Source organism: Asterias amurensis, chromosome 14 (assembly GCF_032118995.1).
Source record: "Asterias amurensis chromosome 14, ASM3211899v1".
NCBI classification, from domain to species: domain Eukaryota; kingdom Metazoa; phylum Echinodermata; class Asteroidea; order Forcipulatida; family Asteriidae; genus Asterias; species Asterias amurensis.
In genome coordinates this window covers 8,337,925-8,356,001 of record NC_092661.1, presented here as the reverse complement: position 1 = coordinate 8,356,001, position 18,077 = coordinate 8,337,925, and the positions used below count along the sequence as shown (strand labels likewise).

The 18,077-nt window shown below is 40.5% G+C and overlaps 1 protein-coding gene across 3 annotated transcripts in view; it reads left to right on the top strand.

The window, feature by feature from the left end:
* The window catches only part of LOC139946997 (metabotropic glutamate receptor 1-like), a 100,828-nt gene extending 84,166 nt beyond the window's left edge, over window positions 1-16,662 (top strand). For all 3 annotated transcript variants that reach the window (XM_071944803.1, XM_071944805.1, XM_071944806.1), the window contains exons 4-9: window positions 2,941-3,191; window positions 5,346-5,598; window positions 7,814-7,988; window positions 8,366-8,489; window positions 9,453-10,383; window positions 11,286-16,662. In XM_071944803.1, the coding sequence (XP_071800904.1) occupies window positions 2,941-3,191; window positions 5,346-5,598; window positions 7,814-7,988; window positions 8,366-8,489; window positions 9,453-10,383; window positions 11,286-12,555 (3,004 nt within the window). In that variant the 3' untranslated portion in view covers window positions 12,556-16,662. The remainder of the gene's footprint in view (window positions 1-2,940; window positions 3,192-5,345; window positions 5,599-7,813; window positions 7,989-8,365; window positions 8,490-9,452; window positions 10,384-11,285) is intronic.
* The last annotated feature ends 1,415 nt before the right edge of the window (window positions 16,663-18,077 follow it).

The following is an 18,077-nucleotide window of genomic DNA, read 5'->3' as shown; positions in this document are numbered from 1 at the left end:
TATACGAATGTTAATGGCATGCGGTTAATGTTTTGGCACTCTTGAACATAATTTGCCAAGATGTCTGGCACGCCAACAGATGGTTGGTGAATATTTACAAAAAACAACAACTGGAAAAACATTTTCTTTTAACAAAAAACAAAACATTCAAACACATTCAAATGTTAGGTCTTGGTCAGTTAACCATTGAAGATCTCCCGAAAAAAATAAAGAAGAAAACAACCCCATTTGGCCCAAGGTAAAGTCTACTGGAAACATAAAATAAAGAAAATAAATTTACATTTTTTGAAAGATTGATTGTAGTGTTCAACTCGACTTCGCCTTTTTGAAGGGAGCATTCCATCTTGAACCTGTGAAGGTACGAAACGGTTTGCCTTATACAGTTTATCTGTTTATTCGTATTTCTTTAGTCGTACTTATTTGAATCCTCAGTGAGCGAAACTGATTGCCTCTTTACGAAATTAAAAATGATTAAATCAGCAAAATCTGCAGTCGAACCAGCTTTGCTAAATTGAATGATGATTGTGTGTCATGAAAAAGAATGAGTGTGCTAGGAACTTGAATGCCTCAAAACGAAATTGAATGACCGAATTCTGAATTTGAAACGCAGTAAAAACCGGAGAGACAAAATAGCTTTAACTCGAGCGCCTGAAAATGAAATTGGCTGCTCATTTGCCGAATTTGACCGAGAAAACCTATTATGCACCTGAAAGCACACAGAGTTGGCAACGAGTGTGTTTTTTTCTTTTATTATTCTCTGGTAACTTCGATGACCCATTGCGCCCAAATTTTCACAGATTTGGTATTTAATGTATACGTGTGGTATACACCAAGTGAGAAAACTGGTCTTTGACAATTTTATTACTAATACCATCGTGTCCATTGCCTTTAGACATATTAATAAAAAAAAATACCCGCAATTAGAAGTAGGCCTCTTCCGAGGGCTGACCAAAGGTATTCTCTCAAGAGAGTTTCCGGTTGGTTGCAAATTTCAATGTTGCCATTTATTGAGCTGGAAATTATCCTGATTGATATACAAATTCTTGAAATCCAACAGAGTGAAATTGAGTTTCAATATTGTTTTGATATCCGCACACCGTAGCCCGTGGAGCCGCCAATGAACAATATTGATCTTTACTAATCAGGTTTTTGCTCGTTAAGTCAGTTGTGAATTGACTTTTAACGCTTCAACTGTAATGAGGACTGATGGGGCGCGAAACGAGCAACAAACCTCTTTAGATTTGTTGATACAAAACTCTTTTCAGCAGCCGACAAATTGCCCTTATATACTATTTATGTCCATGGTCAGACTTGTTCCGGTTCCGTGTCTGGGGACCAATTTGACCGTGTAACAATATGTTGAAAGGAACAATAAATTCAAGCTAAATCCCCTTTATTTTATCAAGAAGTTCCCGTTAAGCAATTGGTCCATGCATACATGGGTCAAGGCCGGGCCCAGGGACCTGACATCCTGTTCTTACTGGAAATTGTAGTTGTTATAATTAACTTGTCAACAAAATTATCCTTTTCTATCAGTTCTCACGCTGAATTGATAATTTTCCTTTATGCAGCTAATTTTCCAAAATTGGAAAAGATATTTGGAAAAGCCATTATTGTCCAGAGATTTCTCTCAATAAGCGAGTCGTACATGCTGCTAATTATTTACTTAACTCTAGTTCGGAACGTTGTCATGCCAATGAATAAACATCCGTTGTTCTTTGTGGGTGTATAGCTGTTTAATATAACTTGAAATATCAAGCCTCTGCACCCCCTCCCTCCCCAACCCCTGATGTACTGATGTTGTTGTTGATATTTTGTTTTATCTTTGGGTTACCGTTTTTATTATATAAAACGAACTTTCATTTATAAAGGTACTGGGCACATTTAGTAAGTCAAGGACCGGTCGTATTCTCACTTGATGTATCCCAACATCCATAAAAATAACAAATCTGTGAAAATGTTGACTCAATTGGTCATCGAAGTTAAAAAAAATATAAAAAAAAACCCTTGTTGACCAAATTTGTGTGCTTTGTAGATGCATAGTAATAGGCTGCGTGCCTGTAGTCTTTTAATATTTGAGTGAGAAATTATCTCTCTCTCAAAAACTATGGCACTTCAGAGGGAGCCGTTTCTCACAATGTTTTATATTATAACACCCCTTGCAAGTATTCTGCCTGCTCATTGGTTTAGAGCGCGTCACATGACATGTCTTAGTTTTGCCAGACGGCGGCCGTGTGATAGAGCGTCGGTTTGCCACGCGCTAGTCCAACAGACTAGCACATGGCGTGCAGTACCCAGACGTCCGTTGCGTGTTCGAGGATGATAAATTAATCGTCTGTAACCACTTCGGATTGCACGACACTACATGCAACACAGTAAGTAAAAGTGTTTGCAATCTGTATTCGCGTCGTCCGTGGATTGTAGCATTCAGGTCTGTAACTTAATAATAACAGTACAGTATTAAGAAATGTTTGGGGTGTTATAAAACAAATATTGACTGATTTTACTCGTGCAATGGTTAAAAACTATGACTCCCTCGGTGATCCCCGTAGCGTTCTATTTTCCCTCGGCTTCGCCTTGGGAAAATAGAACGCTCCGGGGATCACCTCGGGAGTCATAGTTTTAACCATAGCACTCGAAGCAGTCAATATTTGTATACTATCAACATCTCTCCATTGCTCGTTACCAAGTAAGTTTTTTATGATAACACCTATTTTGAGTATTTACCAATAGTATCCAGTGCCTTTAAGGCATTACAAGGGACCAGAAAATCTGCTGTTCTGTTTTCTAATTGTGTTTTACTTTAAATTAATTTAAGCCCTCACCCCACAGCCCCAACCCAAACAGAACGTCAGGCCATTCCTCTTCACCCGGCTATTTTCAGAGTGACGTCACTGCACCGATTCAGCATTAACACAACCCTCTTTCCTTTACTTGCAGTGATGGGTGGGCTAACCGCTATGAGATCGTACGCGGGGTTCAGCACGAGGCCATAGGCGGCATCACAATCAAGCCCAAGACCTCGTACATCAACGATTTCGACCCGTACTATTTCTCGCTCAGACCGGAGAACCACTCCAAGAACCCTTGGTTCCGTGAGTTCTGGCAGCATCGGTTCCAGTGCCAGCTACCGAAGGGTAACGTTAGTGAGCCCCGCGACGATGACCAGAATTATGCCAGGAATTGTACAGGTACCCGGACTGTTCATGTTTTTTTTTTTTTCTTCTTCAGGGTTGGATCCGTGCAATCTAAAAACTCCCTGGTTATAGCAACAGATTCCGGGTCCGAGGGAGTTTTGATCCATTTCTGGACCAGTTTGACCCGCAGCCCGTCAAAAACTTACTAATAATCTGCGTTTAAGTTATCGGTGGTTGATGCCTCATAACACTACCCCATTTTCATCACCTTGTTGTCCCTTGAACCAAATTTCATAGCGCAGCCGACTATGTATAAAAGCACAATGTTCGTGCTTGCTGTAGCAGGAACATTTGCTAAAGGTGTAAACGTCTTTCACAGGCTGCAAGAAAATTAGGCGGCCAACTTTTAGAGTTCATCTCCTTTTCATTTGTGTTCTAAACTGAAGGCCAACCATTTTTCAATTTGACATTGATAAAACAGTACAATTATAATAGGTAATACATTTTTTTTAAATAATCTTTTGAAACGGTATACTTCCAAATTGTTGTTTTAATAGAAACTACCACCCATACAAGTTCTTCAAGATTGACATTTCAAAATCACTCTACTTGTAGTGAGTCGATGCCGATGTGATCTTTTTGCCGTTGTTATAAACTATTTTTTCAAATAGATTTTACACAACCATTGCATTTTTGTGAAAACGAAAAGCATATATTTATTAAAGTCAATATAGACCAAACAAGAAATAATACAGCAACTGCATCTTTCTCTCAAGGCAAACTCTCACCGAAAGCTCTCTTTTCAATGTGTAAACCCTTTGTGAAAATGGAATCTTCCAGTCTGTGTGTCAGGGGTCACAATGTTCTCAACCTCTATTCGATGCAGACATACTGTCATTGTGTACTCCCAGTGGCCTCTCTCGAACCCCCATTAGCTACTTCCTGTACTTCAGACTTCTTGAGGGGTAGATTAGGAGCGCATCAACCCACATAAGAATCCCCTACCCTTAAAGGGACACGTTGCCTTGGATCGGTCGAGTTGGTCTTTGAAAAGCGTTTGTTATAAAATGTATATGGGTAGAAACATGCTGTAAAAGTAGAATACAATGATCCACACAAACATGCCTCGAAATTGCACGGTTTTCCTTTTACCTCGTCGACTAACACAGTCGGCCATTTATGGGAGTCAAATTTTTGACTCCCATAAATGGCCGACCGTGTTAGTTTGCACAGTAAAAGGAAAACCACGCAATTTCGAGGGATACTTGTGTGGATCATTATATTCTACTTTTAAAGCATCTTTCCAACCATATGCATTTTATAACAAACGGTTACAAACGCTTTTTTATAGACCAACTCGTCCGATCCAAGGCAACGTGTTCCTTTAACTTATGTGAAGTTGTCAACTTTAACATTTTTCGTTTCGTCAAATTTGATACTTACTGTACAGATGTGTGTAGCATACTTAGTGCCTTGATTGCAGAAACATAACAAATTCATTGTAAAGTTAGTTATTTGGATATGAATGTTTCGGCAGCTCTAAACAAACGGTTCTGCAAAAAAGAAACTCGCATTAAAAAAGTGGTTTGTTAATTGAAAGTACATACTCAATTAGGATTGCACAACAGAGAGACAAGCTTGACATCCATAATCAAGTGGCAAAGCCCAAAGAGATGTTTAACAACTTATTTTTTCTTTGCTTTCACTGACATTGATTTACAATTTGTGTTCTGTATGCCAGTCCATTAAAGGCAGTGGACACTATTGGTAATTGTCAAAGACTAGCCTTCACAGTTGGTGTATCTCAACATATGCATAAAATAAGAAACCTGAGAAAATTTGAGCTCAATCGGTCTTCGAACTTGCGAGATAATAATGAAAGAAAAAAACACCCATGTCACACGAAGTTGTGTGCGTTTAGATGGTTGATTTCGAGACCTCAAGTTCTAAATCTGAGGTCTCGAAATCAAATTCGTGGAAAATTACTTCTTTCTCGAAAACTATGGCACTTCAGAGGGAGCCGTTTCTCACAATGTTTTATACCATCAACCTTCTCCCCATTACTCGTCACCAAGAAAGGTTTTATGCTAACAATTATTTTGAGTAATTACCAATAGTGTCCACTGCCTTTAATATAAAAGAAATTGGACTCGCTAGAAAGAAAAAAAGAAGAAAGGAAAAAAAAAAACACTCCATTTGTCATTCCAGGCAATGAGTCCCTCGCTGATGAAGACTACAATCAAGACACTAAGATGGGTTTCATCATCAACGCCATCTACACCATGGCCCACGGACTGCACGACATGCACCAGGCCGTGTGCCCTCCAGACACCGTAGGGCTCTGCCCGGAGATGAATCCAGTCGACGGCAGTGTCTTCCTTAAGCATCTCTTCAATGTGTCTTTTGACGGAGTTTCCGGAGACCGGATACAATTTGACAGGAACGGCGATCCCATTGGCAGGTACTATAAGTGATTTCGTCAAGTGTGTGTGTGTGATGTGTTTCTGCAATCGTCAAAATCATCCATTATATGAAACCATTCTTTGTAGACACTTATCAAAAAATATATACATGATTATACATAATTATAAAAACGTATTGTGCTTAAAACTGATAATAAAAATCAACCATAGCCTATATAGTTCACACTGTTTTGGGAACAAAATATCAATACATTAAAATACTTTAAAGGGGCACGTTGCCTTAGATCGGGCGTCCAGCAACCTCGTGACCAAAACACAACAACCTGGGGCCAATTTCATGGCATTGCTTACCGTAAGCACAGAATCGACGCTTATGAAAGCAGGGAAATCTGTGCTTACGGCAACCGTATTTCACGGGTTAGCGGCGAATTTTGGGCTTCTGCGCGCGTGAGTTCACGTTACTAGGCATTCTACTCTTACAAGGCTAGCGCAGAAACTCGGCGCTCGCACGTAAGCGGGGAATCGTGATCGTATTATCAGCGCAGAATTCGGGGGTAAGCAGAGCTATCGATAGGGCTGCTTAAGCACAAAATTCTGCTTAAGCAAAATAATCAATGCTTAGTAAAATCAGAAACCGGCCAAGACTCCACTCAATTGTTATGCTAAGTAAACAATAGCTCAATACCAGTCATAAGCAATGTATATGGCATGAAATTTTGGCCAGTAACATGTTTAAAATAAGCGAGCTATTTTCGTGCTCTACCATTTTTTTGGGGCTTAAGCAGCTCTATGAAATTGGGCCCTGGTCCCTTCGCTTGGCCCCAGCGGCCAGGTCTAACCAGGAGCGTTTTGGCGGTCGTAAACCTATAACTGTTTTGGTCATTGGCCAATGGTTAACCAATGGACAACTCAACCGAAACAGTTATTGGTTACGACCGCCAAAACGTACCCCAGGTTGCACAGATTCCTGTTCAGGAAGTACGTCATGCGTGCCGTGTGCGTGTGTGCGTGAGTGTGATGCATGATGGGACTGAGTATTAACTAATGAGCATGCTTGGCTTGATACGTTTGCCCATCCCAGCGCCTTTGTTTAAGGCGCTGGGGCCGAGCGAACCAGTGGTCCCTCCTGACGCAACGCTCTACATACACAGCCCTTGGGAGGACCGTAACGGTCGACATTCAACCTCGTGACGATACTTTACTGCCAGATCATGCATTCCGAGGCCACTGTCCAAGAATCAATATTTAAAGAGCCAGCTGAAAATATGTAATCCGTTTTCCCTGGAGGAGGCTCATTCGTGACCTCATTCCAGCCGAACTGCAGCTTGGTATCCTTTTGTTTGTCAACCATTCGTCTAATGGAACGTGTACAGCCCTATGTGACCAAAAAGCCTGAAGTGTTCCTACATTTAACCAAATACTAATGATTCTCATCGTCTGCTCTTAGCCTGTTATTGGGATTCGTGTAGAGCTGCACTCTAGGCCGCCAGTTTTGACCGCTTTCACTGGCTGGTAAAGACTGGGGATGATTATTATCGGCTCGCTTAGTGTAATCTTTTATTTTTTAGAAATTAAACTATTTCAACTAATCCTTTTCTGTTCACATACAAAAACAAGCTTGCTGGATGCAATGGATTTTGTTAAATGGAAATATTGTATATTTGTCAATATTTTAAAAAGCTACTATACCCCATTTCTCAACTTGTGTTTTTCGTTATAGATGTATTTACATATTTTTTAATTGCTATTTCAATCAAGTTAATGTCTGTTACATGGTTTTCATTTGGGGGCAAAGCCACATTTGGGTCTTCCTAATAGATTAATGAAGCATTCATTTGTGGATTAGAGGACACTTTGGAGACTAGAGGGAAGGGCAATGGATCTTAGCGGGGAGGGGTCACGCCACTGCTAGTTTTTGGTAGAAAGACTGCAACCAATGGCTTCAGCAACAAATCCTTACTTATATAAATATAACTATGGAAACTAAGAAACCTAAAGCTTCCTCAGTTAATTGTTTTTCTGAGTTGGGATTACGTTCTTTTATACGGAAATCAGACTTTAATTTTTCCAGATGACTCCTGGTGAGTTTATTTTCTTAATGCAGTTGACCATAAAATGACTCGTTTATAATAAATGTCCTGTGTTCTATTAGTCTTCTTTCTTGTATTGCCTCATTATTTTTCCCCATCACAATCTAACTCCTCTGAGATGTTTGATCTGACCTCTTTTCGATCTTGTAAATTCTCTTTTTAGATACGATATTTTCAACTACCAGCTGCTACCGACTGGCCAGTACGAGTATGTACGTATCGGTGACTGGTCAGCCGGGACTCTATATATGAACGATTCTGCCATGATGTGGAACAACGCCTCATCAAGTCCAGCCTCGTCTTTCTGCAGTGAACCATGCCCAAAGGGACATGCAAAGGTAACGTACCTTTTATATTGCAACGTCACAGCCCAGTTATTTGCTAACCAAGGATCAAATTTCATAGATCTGCTTAAGCACGAAAAGTAGCTAAGCACAACGAAATAGAGCTGCTACCCTTTTGGTGATTAGTGCACGAAAATGAATAACATAACAAAACAAATTCATGGAGAACGCGCAAGATGGTCGCCTAATTTTCTTGCTTTAAACTTGTGAGGTACGTTAACCTCAGCTATTTTTGTGTCTGCTACAGTATCAAGCACAATTATTTGCGTACCGTTAAGCAGCTCTATGAAATTGGGCCCAATGGATAACAACATGAAGAAAAGGGATGAGTGTTTTGGTGAGTTGACCACCGATATTTTGTTCTTTTTCAGGACATCCGTGACAACTTGGATTGCTGCTGGGCATGCCTACCATGCAAACGCAACGAGTTCATGTTGGATGAATTCACGTGCGAGAAATGTGAGCAAGGAAAATGGCCCAATGACGAACTTACATGTAAGTCACGTGAGCGTCGTTTAACCAATGACTATTGGCATTTAAGAGTCTGTAATCTGGAACATTGGTTGACATTTTTCTGCTGAGCAGAAATGAGCAGCACAATAGTCCAAAATTGTACACATAATGGTAGCTTGGCTGGTAACCTTATTCTAATAAACACTTAATTTATTTGCTGGCTGAGCTACTTTTGGGCCCTTACAACAACATTGCGAGAAACGGCCGCCTCTGAGGTAAAACGTAATTCTTTTGAGAAGAAAGAGGTAATAGATGTTAAATTTACATCGGGGATAAAGAATATTAGTTTTGGTTTTTACCCATACACCGATGTGTGTTAGCACTGTATACTCAGTACTTTCCCGAGTCCTGTGACAAAAATATCACAGGCATGTTACTCGGGTGGGATTCAATCCCACGACCCTTGCAATTCTAGAGCAGTGTCTTACCAACTAGACTACCGAGGTTGCCCGGTAGCTAGAGGTAGTTTTCTAACTGAAGCCTTTTATATGCATCTAAAGGCACATAAATGTGTGCAACGAGGGTGTCGTTTTTTCTTGCAACTTCTATGACAAATTGAGCCAAAATGTTCACAGATTTGTTATTTTATGCACATATGTTGGGATACACCAAGTGAAAAGACTGGTCTTTGACAATTACCAAACGTGTCCAGGGGTCGATTTCACAAAGAGTTAGGACTCGTCCTAACTTAGGACTAGTCCTAAAGAGATATAAAAAATGTACAGCTAGTCCTAAGTTAGGACTAGTAACTCGTCCTAACTGGAGATAAGGCTAGTCCTAACTCTTTGTGAAATCCACCCCAAGGCCGTTAACATTTTGATACTGTCTATCATAGCATTCAAATCTTTGTACTGATACTTTCTTTGTCGTGACAGTATGGAGATTGCCGTGAGAAAAGTTTGCATGAAATTGATGATGTACTTTTGTTTTTGTTTCCTTTTTAAGCGTGTGTTGAGATCGAGGTTGAGTATATGAAGTGGGGAGACATTGAAGCCGTGGTTGGTCTTTCCTTCTCGTGTATCGGTATCGCCTTAACGTTCTTCGTTCTCTTTACCTTCATTCATTACAACGACACCCCTGTGGTAAAGTCATCTAGCCGCGAGAACAGCTACATCCTACTCGCTGGAATACTGCTGTGTTTCTCTATGACGTTTGTTTTCATCGCTGTACCGAACACCGTCGTGTGTTATATCCGACGCATCGGGCTGGGGTTAAGCTTCTGTATCTGTTATGCCGCACTAGTGGTGCGTACTAATCGAATGGCGAGGATTTTGGCGGGCTCCAAAAAGAAGATCATCACACGGAAACCACGTTTTCTGAGCAGCACGGCTCAGGTCGTGATGACTCTGCTGGTGATTGCCGTCCAGGTGGGGATTATAACGGCCCTGCTGCTGATCGAACCACCGGCGGCCGTGTTCGATTACCCGGACTTACACCGAGTGACCCTTGTTTGCAACACTACCACCATGGCCATTTTGGCGCCACTTGGTTATGACGCGTTACTCGTCATCATGTGCACCCTCTATGCCTTCAAGACACGCAATCTACCGGAGAACTTCAACGAGGCTAAGTACATTGCGTTTACCATGTACACCACGTGCGTGGTCTGGCTGGCGTTCATACCGCTGTATTTTGGCGGGAACGCGGGAATGAGAACGATTGTCGTCTGCTTCGCGGTGAGTCTGAGCGCAACGGTGACGCTAGGGTGCCTTTTCTTTCCCAAAACGTACATTGTGTTGTTTAAACCGGAGAGGAATAGACGGAGTTCAATGAAGACATCGAGTCTGGTCCGAATGCACGTGGGGAGTTTCAGCGAGTTGGCCCCGTTGTCGTCACAGAAGAGCAACAGTGCAAACGGAACTCTCGACAAAGCAAGGTAAACCTTTGTTTCTCTCCATAAGACGATCAGAGCATACGGATCGAAACGTCGAGTTGAAACCTACGGTTCTTTTCAGAACCTTCCCCAACTCAATTAGAGATTATCATTACGTAAAATTACCGCAAACCAATTACTATATCGTATTTCCACCATGTTGTTTAAATGTTTATTTATTTTGAAAGCTGCCAAATTCAAGAAATTCAAGAAACCATACAAAACATACCTTGAAGTTAAGGTATGAACGTACACAACAGCAAACAGAGTACATGACAGGTTTTGAAGCACGGATCGTATATCGAAAAATATTTTGTGGGCCCTTTTTTCACGGACAAGAACGGAAAGTATAACATTTTTGTTGAACCATGTCTGCTGCATAAGTGTTATCCTTTCGGCGCACGCGGCACACCGGATGGCACGCACAACCCCAAAAATGTAACACACGAAAAAAGACTATCTCCGCGAGCGGCGAAGCCGCGAAGCACCTTTACCAACTCGTTTTGGGGCCTTATAATTTTTCTTTACATTTGCCAACGATTTTGGTGGGAGAAAATGTAATGCATAATGCATTAGCGTGGTGAGTTGCTGGCCAATAAGAAGCCACAATTACTTGCATGACGTCACAAGAATGTTCGATGCAAATTCGTTACATTTTCTACCACCAAAATCGTTGGCAAATGTAAATAAAAACATAAGCCCCCCAAAACGAGTTGGTAAAGGCGCTTCGCGGCTTCGCCGCTCGCGTTGATAGTCTTTTTTCATGCCTTACATTTTTGGGGCTGTGCGTGCTATCCGGTGTGCCGCGTGCGCCTTGACTAAAGGCTACATAAGTGTCGAAGCTCAATATTTTTGCAATCCTCTTTGTGAAGATTTCATTTAAGTATTATCATTCTTCTATTCAGGGATCGAGGTGCCCGGAGCCCAGGGTTCAACAACCGAAGGAAATCTTCTAAAGAAAAGGGATTTTTCGGCGGTCTGCGACGTCGCAAGCAGGGCTACAACCAGGTCATGAAAGCAGTAGAACGGGACAGAATACAAAGACGTCGCCAGCCGGTCTACCGTTACTCCTCATCGACAGAGACCCATGCCAAAAGGCTGAGTGGGGATCAACCTGAGAACGAGGATGTCGTGCGGAGGGCCTCCGATCAAAGGAGTGACGAGTCCTCAGGAAGGACGTCACAGTATAGTCCGAAGATTGCTGTAGTGCGCCCTCAAACGGATCAAACAGCTACAACCTTAAAGGAGGTATATCGAGAAAGTGCACTTAGGGACTCCTCGGGCGGGAGCGTACCTCGCGTTTCGAGCACCGAGGAGATTCAACAGAGGAGGCAATCTGCAAAGTCCTCGGACAGTGTTTTTATTGCAATGACTACCCACGAATCAGACGTGGAGGACCCGCCGAATGACGACGGACGCCCGCTCCTAACGGCATCTCCAAAGAGGCACTCGGGCGGCAAACTCCACACAGACATTCCTCAAATTATAACATCATTCCACGGCAGCAACCAGGACCTCTCAGAACCTCAAGTTGGACAGATGAGGAACTCGCTGGACGTTTCCTCCAACCCTAAGCGCCGGGTGTCCGACTGTCCGGACCTGCCTCGCCCAGGCTCGAACCCATTTCACTTTTTACCCCGGAGGCGCTCCCAAGGTTCGCTGGAGGGTAAGCCTGGCGTTGCTCTCTGCAGTGCCCCACCCTGTAAACACTCTCTGAAACACCGAAAGCAGCTTGCACGATCGGCAGAGGTGCTGTGCCGTCAGAATGCATCTACCCCATTAAAAACGTCATCAACAATCTCCTCATTTTCTGTGTCACCGACATCAAATAATAATTCATTACAAGCGAGACCTTTCTCTAGAGGTGATCTGCTGTTCTCAAATCATCCTCAGTGTTCTGAGGATCATCCTTCGCCTCAACACAATTCCTCCCCAGTTACCAAACCTGTCGAGCTTATTGAGCTCAAAAACGAACATGACTTCGATAGGGCGCCCTCAAAGGTTGAGAGCTCACCCTGTCAGACACCTCCAGTCACAAACACTCATGGACATGTTTTATTTGTAGATACGAATCAGCCTTGTACCGTTTGGAACGAGGCTAAACTTGAAGAACTGGCAGCTGGTCAAAACACGCCGTTGAGGACGCTACCCGAGATCAGATCCTCAAACGTTTGACGCCAGTTTAAAATACTATACAGCCACATAGACCTTATCGCAAATACCGGGGCGCGCGCGTAAAGCTTGGAATTAGGTGCATTGTGGTCTAGCTGGTAGCAAAGTTTGATGCATATCTATCCCACAATGCACCTCATTCAACAGTCTGCGCTTGCGCATTGGTATTTGCGCTTGCGCATTGGTATTTGCGATAAGGTCTATTAATGAATCTGTGTCTGCTGCCTGCGCCCTCTACGTTATCAATTTACATTCTGTACATAGAAGAGCGAACTTCATTGAAATATCTAAAAAGCATGTGGAGTTTACTACACAATAATTAAAACACTTTTTTTAGTACATAGTGCGTGCGTCCAGTTTTCCACTGGGCAAAAAGTGGCGGACTTTTATAATAGATATTTATCAGGTGGCTCACGGTTTGAGTGAAGCCGTTTCCAAATGTGTGGCTACAGCTACGGCTACCGCTAGATGTCCGCACCAATATGCAATGAGGTTTAGGATGTCCTAAGCAAAGCAACACCCTTAGCAACAGCCGTAGCCGTAGCTGTAGCCGTCAACAACGGTCTATTTCCTACTCCAGACGGCTGCAGAAAGTTAACAGAGTAGACCACATTATTTTGAGTGACGGTGTGGCAGGAGATTCTGTCCCCCATATGGCGATCTGTGTACAAACTTCTTCCGATAGCGCCCTCTTGTGAATCCTCCTCCTCCAGCCCATGTTAAATTCCCATGGATGACAGAAACTCCGACGGACAGATTTCCCTATGACACCGGCTGTCAAAGTGCTGTCTCTATATTTGCTTGAACATATTTTCCAAGAAATACTGTGAATATTTTTGTTCTCTCTATAAAAAGTAGCAGTTAGAAGATTAAATACTTAAAGCAAGCTATGTTTCTACTTTGAACTGTAAAAAAAATAAAACCACTAACACAAAGACAAAGATATCATAATTACAAGAAAAAGCCTTCCACGTAGTAGTTTGTTTGACACTTAATTTTTTTAAGGCACTGGACACCTTTGGTAAAAATGTCAAGACCAGTATTCTCACTTGGTGAGTGCTTTCAGATGCCTGAATAAAAACCTGAAGTTTTTTTCGTATTCAAATTTGGGAGAAATTACCTCAAGCTCTACGTTACTCAAGAGGGAGCCGTTTCTCACAATGTTTAATACTACAACAGCTCTCCGTTGCTTGTCACCAAGAACGTTTTTATGCCAATTTAATAATGTTGAGATAATTACAAAAACTGTACAGTGTGCCTCTATTACATGTTTGTTTGACCTGCTTCTCAATGAATACAGAACAAATTGAGAATTTTGTTTAAATTCGTCCATTTATTCATAGCTTTCAAAATTTAAAAAGTAATAATATACTAGTTCCAGATCAAGGCTCTTTATTCCTGTTCATCAGGCACACTCATATACCATTAATTCTCTATTTCACTCAACTCCCTATCGGGAGCATACAACTAAGCTGCTTCAAGGGAAGGTACACGTTTGGTAATTATTGAAAACAAATATTATTAACTTGGTAACGATCATTGGAGAGCTGTTGATAGAATAAAACATTGTGGGAAATGACTCCCTCTGAAATTACGTAGTTTTTGATAAAGATTTTAGTTTTCGATTTCTCACTAAACTATTAAAAGACTTCTAGCTATAGAAGTCTCTTATTCCTTTCTGAAAGCACACAAATTCGTCCAACAAGGGTGTTTATTTCTTTCACAATTTTCTCGCAACTTCGGTGACCTATTAAGCCCAAATTTTCACAGGCTTGTTGTTTTATGCGTATGATGGGATACACCAAGTGAGAACACTGGTCTTTGACAATTACAAAACGTGTACATTGCCTTTAATTATCTTAAAGGGCTTGCCCCAACCCAATAATGGCTAATCCCTTTCAGTTTCCTAATAGTTTATACATCTGGGTTAAGAGAAGTAATTATGGTTAAGAGAAGTAATTGTGCCTTGCTAAGGGCCACAGTGTGACCAGGAATCGAAGCCACCGTGATGCAGCAAGTGACAATTCTAACACATTGACTATGGTTCATATAGGTCCTCCATAAACAATTATGGTATTTATTAATTCGGGAACAGTGTCCTAGTTTGGGAAAATATCAACAGCAAAAAGTAGTTTTCGTCCGCCCCAAAATTGTCTATTATCACCATAATTATTAAAACAACTCGCCACCGTATCAGATAATGCAGCTATTACACTGTTTGTGCCTTTATTCCTATACTTAACCTTTTCCCCAAGTTACTCGTATGATTTTTTGTCTGACAACCTCTCCAAAAACCTGTGTTCAAAAATGGAATCCAAACATTAATTTAAAAAGGCCAGGACTGGTGTAAAATGTTTTACATACCATTATTATTATCTTAAGGTAATGTTACCCAGGGCATTTTTTAAATGCAATTTGGAGGCAATTATAAACTGAATTGCTTGAACAAAGGAACACCTCGGTTGTACAACAAACATTTTTCTTACTGTCCTATGAAAATTATACTGAAAATATGGATAATTGTTCTTCTTGGAATTTGCCGTAAACTGGTTGCCTGTCAATTTCCCTCGTGTGGCACGACCTTTAATATTAAGGTAGTGACACATGGGGCACAGGCAATCACGCGTTAAGGTAAGCATCAAGAAATAAGAACATTCACATTTCAGTGTTCTCTTTATTTTCTTAGAGATAGCTAAAGTTACATACAGCATCGTCTCTCGTGCTGCCAGCTAAAGAGCATTGGTAAACAGAAAACGTGATATCGGCCCCTGGTCCCAGATTTTGGTAGATCTTTTAAGAACTGTTTTTTATAGTGGATGAACCGGAATGCAAAATGTTTAATCATTCACGGGAGAATTTAAGACTCTACTTTGATATGGATTATATTTAATCATGTATAGCCAGGAATAAGTTTTTTTAATAACTTTCAGAAAAAAATTACAGCTATTTTGGTTCACATCAAAGATCCCCCATGAGATTTGTTGATTGGATACTGTGCTTCGTGGTAAGATATGACGCAGAAACTAAGTATGTTCTGAGAAGATCCCAGTTGTGTGAAAATTTTGAACGGCTCAAAATAATATATCAAGGACCCAAATTCGCAGCGACTTTTACGAGTATCATAGCGTGGATCTGCACCATAGTTTGAAATTGAAAAGTTGTAGCGAACTTCGTATAGCTTACATAAAAAAATCATTCAGTGCAGTTTGTGTCTGCTGGCACTGGACACGTTTGATAATTTATTGTCAGTCAAAGGCCAGTCTTCTCACTTGGTGTATATCCCAACATACTGCATACAGTAACAAATCTGTGAAAATTTGGGTTCAATTGGTCATCGAAGTTGCAAGAGAATAGTGAAAGAAAAACACCCTTGTTGCAAATTGTGTAGGCGTTTTGTTTACCTGCTGGCATCTCAGCTGTTTCAAGATGCTTGAATAAATTTTGTATAATATGCTTTGTATATTTGTTATAAAAAGTTTACATTATTTTAAGGCCTTACAAGCCCACATGTTTGCAACATACTGATGCTTTTATCTGCATCGGTTTATTGCATTCGCGATGTTAAAGGGACATTTTGTTTTGGATTGGGCGCATTGGGCTATAAAAAAAAAGCACTTGAAACGGTTCGTTATGAACAGGATTTTGCTGAAAAAAAAAATTAATAATAATGATCCACAGAAACATGCCTAAAAAAGGCTCGATTTTCATTTTACCCCGTGAACTAACATGGTCCGCCACGGCCCGCCATCAGAAGTAAAAGGAAAAACCACGCATCTTTAAAGATTTGTTTGTGTATCATTATAATTATTTTTTCTACTTTTTGACTATCTTTCAAATTGCAACACACGCTTTCAGGCTATTTTTAGAACCCAAAAGCGCTCAATCCATTTTTTTAAAATAGGTTTTCATCAAGTATTGTTGTTTTTTTGCTGACACAAACACAACGTCTTGTCTTTGTACTGAGATAATAATATTAATGTGAAAAAATTTAGTCAATTCATTTTGCGCATTGTAATAATATTTGATTAAATAAATAAGTTGATGATAAAGAAATAGATGTAAAGTTTTATCAAGAGTTAATTGTATACAATGAAACAAAATATGTTGAATAATGAGTGTTAATTTATTGCAATAATAATGAAGATTATCTTATTACGAAGGTGCTGGTTGTGTGTGTTTTTTCTGAATAATTTCAAAAAATAACTTGCTCGGCATGCCCTTTTTTTTTTTTACTCGTTAGTATTCTTCTACATTATATTTTATCCTGTTAAAATCCTTTCAAGAAAATAGTTGTAGCAAAAACAAAATACAAAATCGCAGGGCCACGGAGTTTTCGAAATAGAAAAGATGAACGGAGGGTTCTATTGTGACTCTCTGTTTTTTTTTTGTTTTTTTTTTGGGGGGGGGGGGCGCTTTTTTTTAATGAACACAAAATTAATGTGTCCATAATGATAAAATTATCACAAAGATAATTGTGCATGAAAGGTTGTATTGTCTTAATTTTGATCTTAATATTCTACGAATGTATGAGTGGCCTGCTGTCCAAACAACATCTATCGTCAACAAGTCTCGTCAGGATTTAGTTCAAAGATTTTTGAACGAAAACGGCTTACGGTAAGTAGCCATTCGCAGCTACATTCTTTATTTTGTATACACCCTGGTCCATCATGAAATACATTATGACCGAGCACAGCCTCAAGGACTATACCGGACCGATGCCACGGGGGGGGGGGGGGGGGATTTATCGCAACAGACGGTCAAGCACCCTCTAAGTGAGCTCCTTGTGAAGAGGTCCCATTTCCGCAGATACCTGGTAATCTCCACAGACTGTGGTCTTGCATATTTAAATAGACATCTTTGATACAAGGGATTGATGGGGGATAACGGATGAGAAGGGGTCGAGATGAGGCCATACACGCTGGTGGTTGTGCTGTCTTCGAGACCATTTCCCTTATTTGAAATATTCGTCAACTCCTTTTCGTGAGTAATTCAACAATCTTGTGAGCAAGGAAATGCAAGGATTTATGTGGGAATGACCCACAATCTCTTCGAATTAATTGAAATAACAACTTGGTTAAAGGGAAGCTTGGTACACGTTTGGTAATTACTCAATACAAACATTAACTTACTTGGTAACAAACATTGCAGAGCTGTTGATAGTATAAAACGTTTTGGGAAAATTTCTCCCTCTGAAGTATAACGTAGTTTTTGAGAAAGAGGTTTTCTCACTAAAACAATAAAAGACTTCTACCTATAAGTCTTTTATTCTTTTCTGAAAGCACGCAAATACGTCCAATAAGGGTGTTTTTTCTTTCATACTTTTCTCGAAACTTCGATGACCGATTGAGCCCAAATATTTCACAGGCTTGTTATTTTTATGCTTATGATGGGTTACACGAAGTGAGAAGACTGGTCTATGACAATATTACCAAACGTGTACCTTCCCTTATCAAGGCCTACATCAGCTTAGATATAAAGCATTATTATCGAGAAACAGTTCACTTCGAAGTAATGTGGTTATGTAA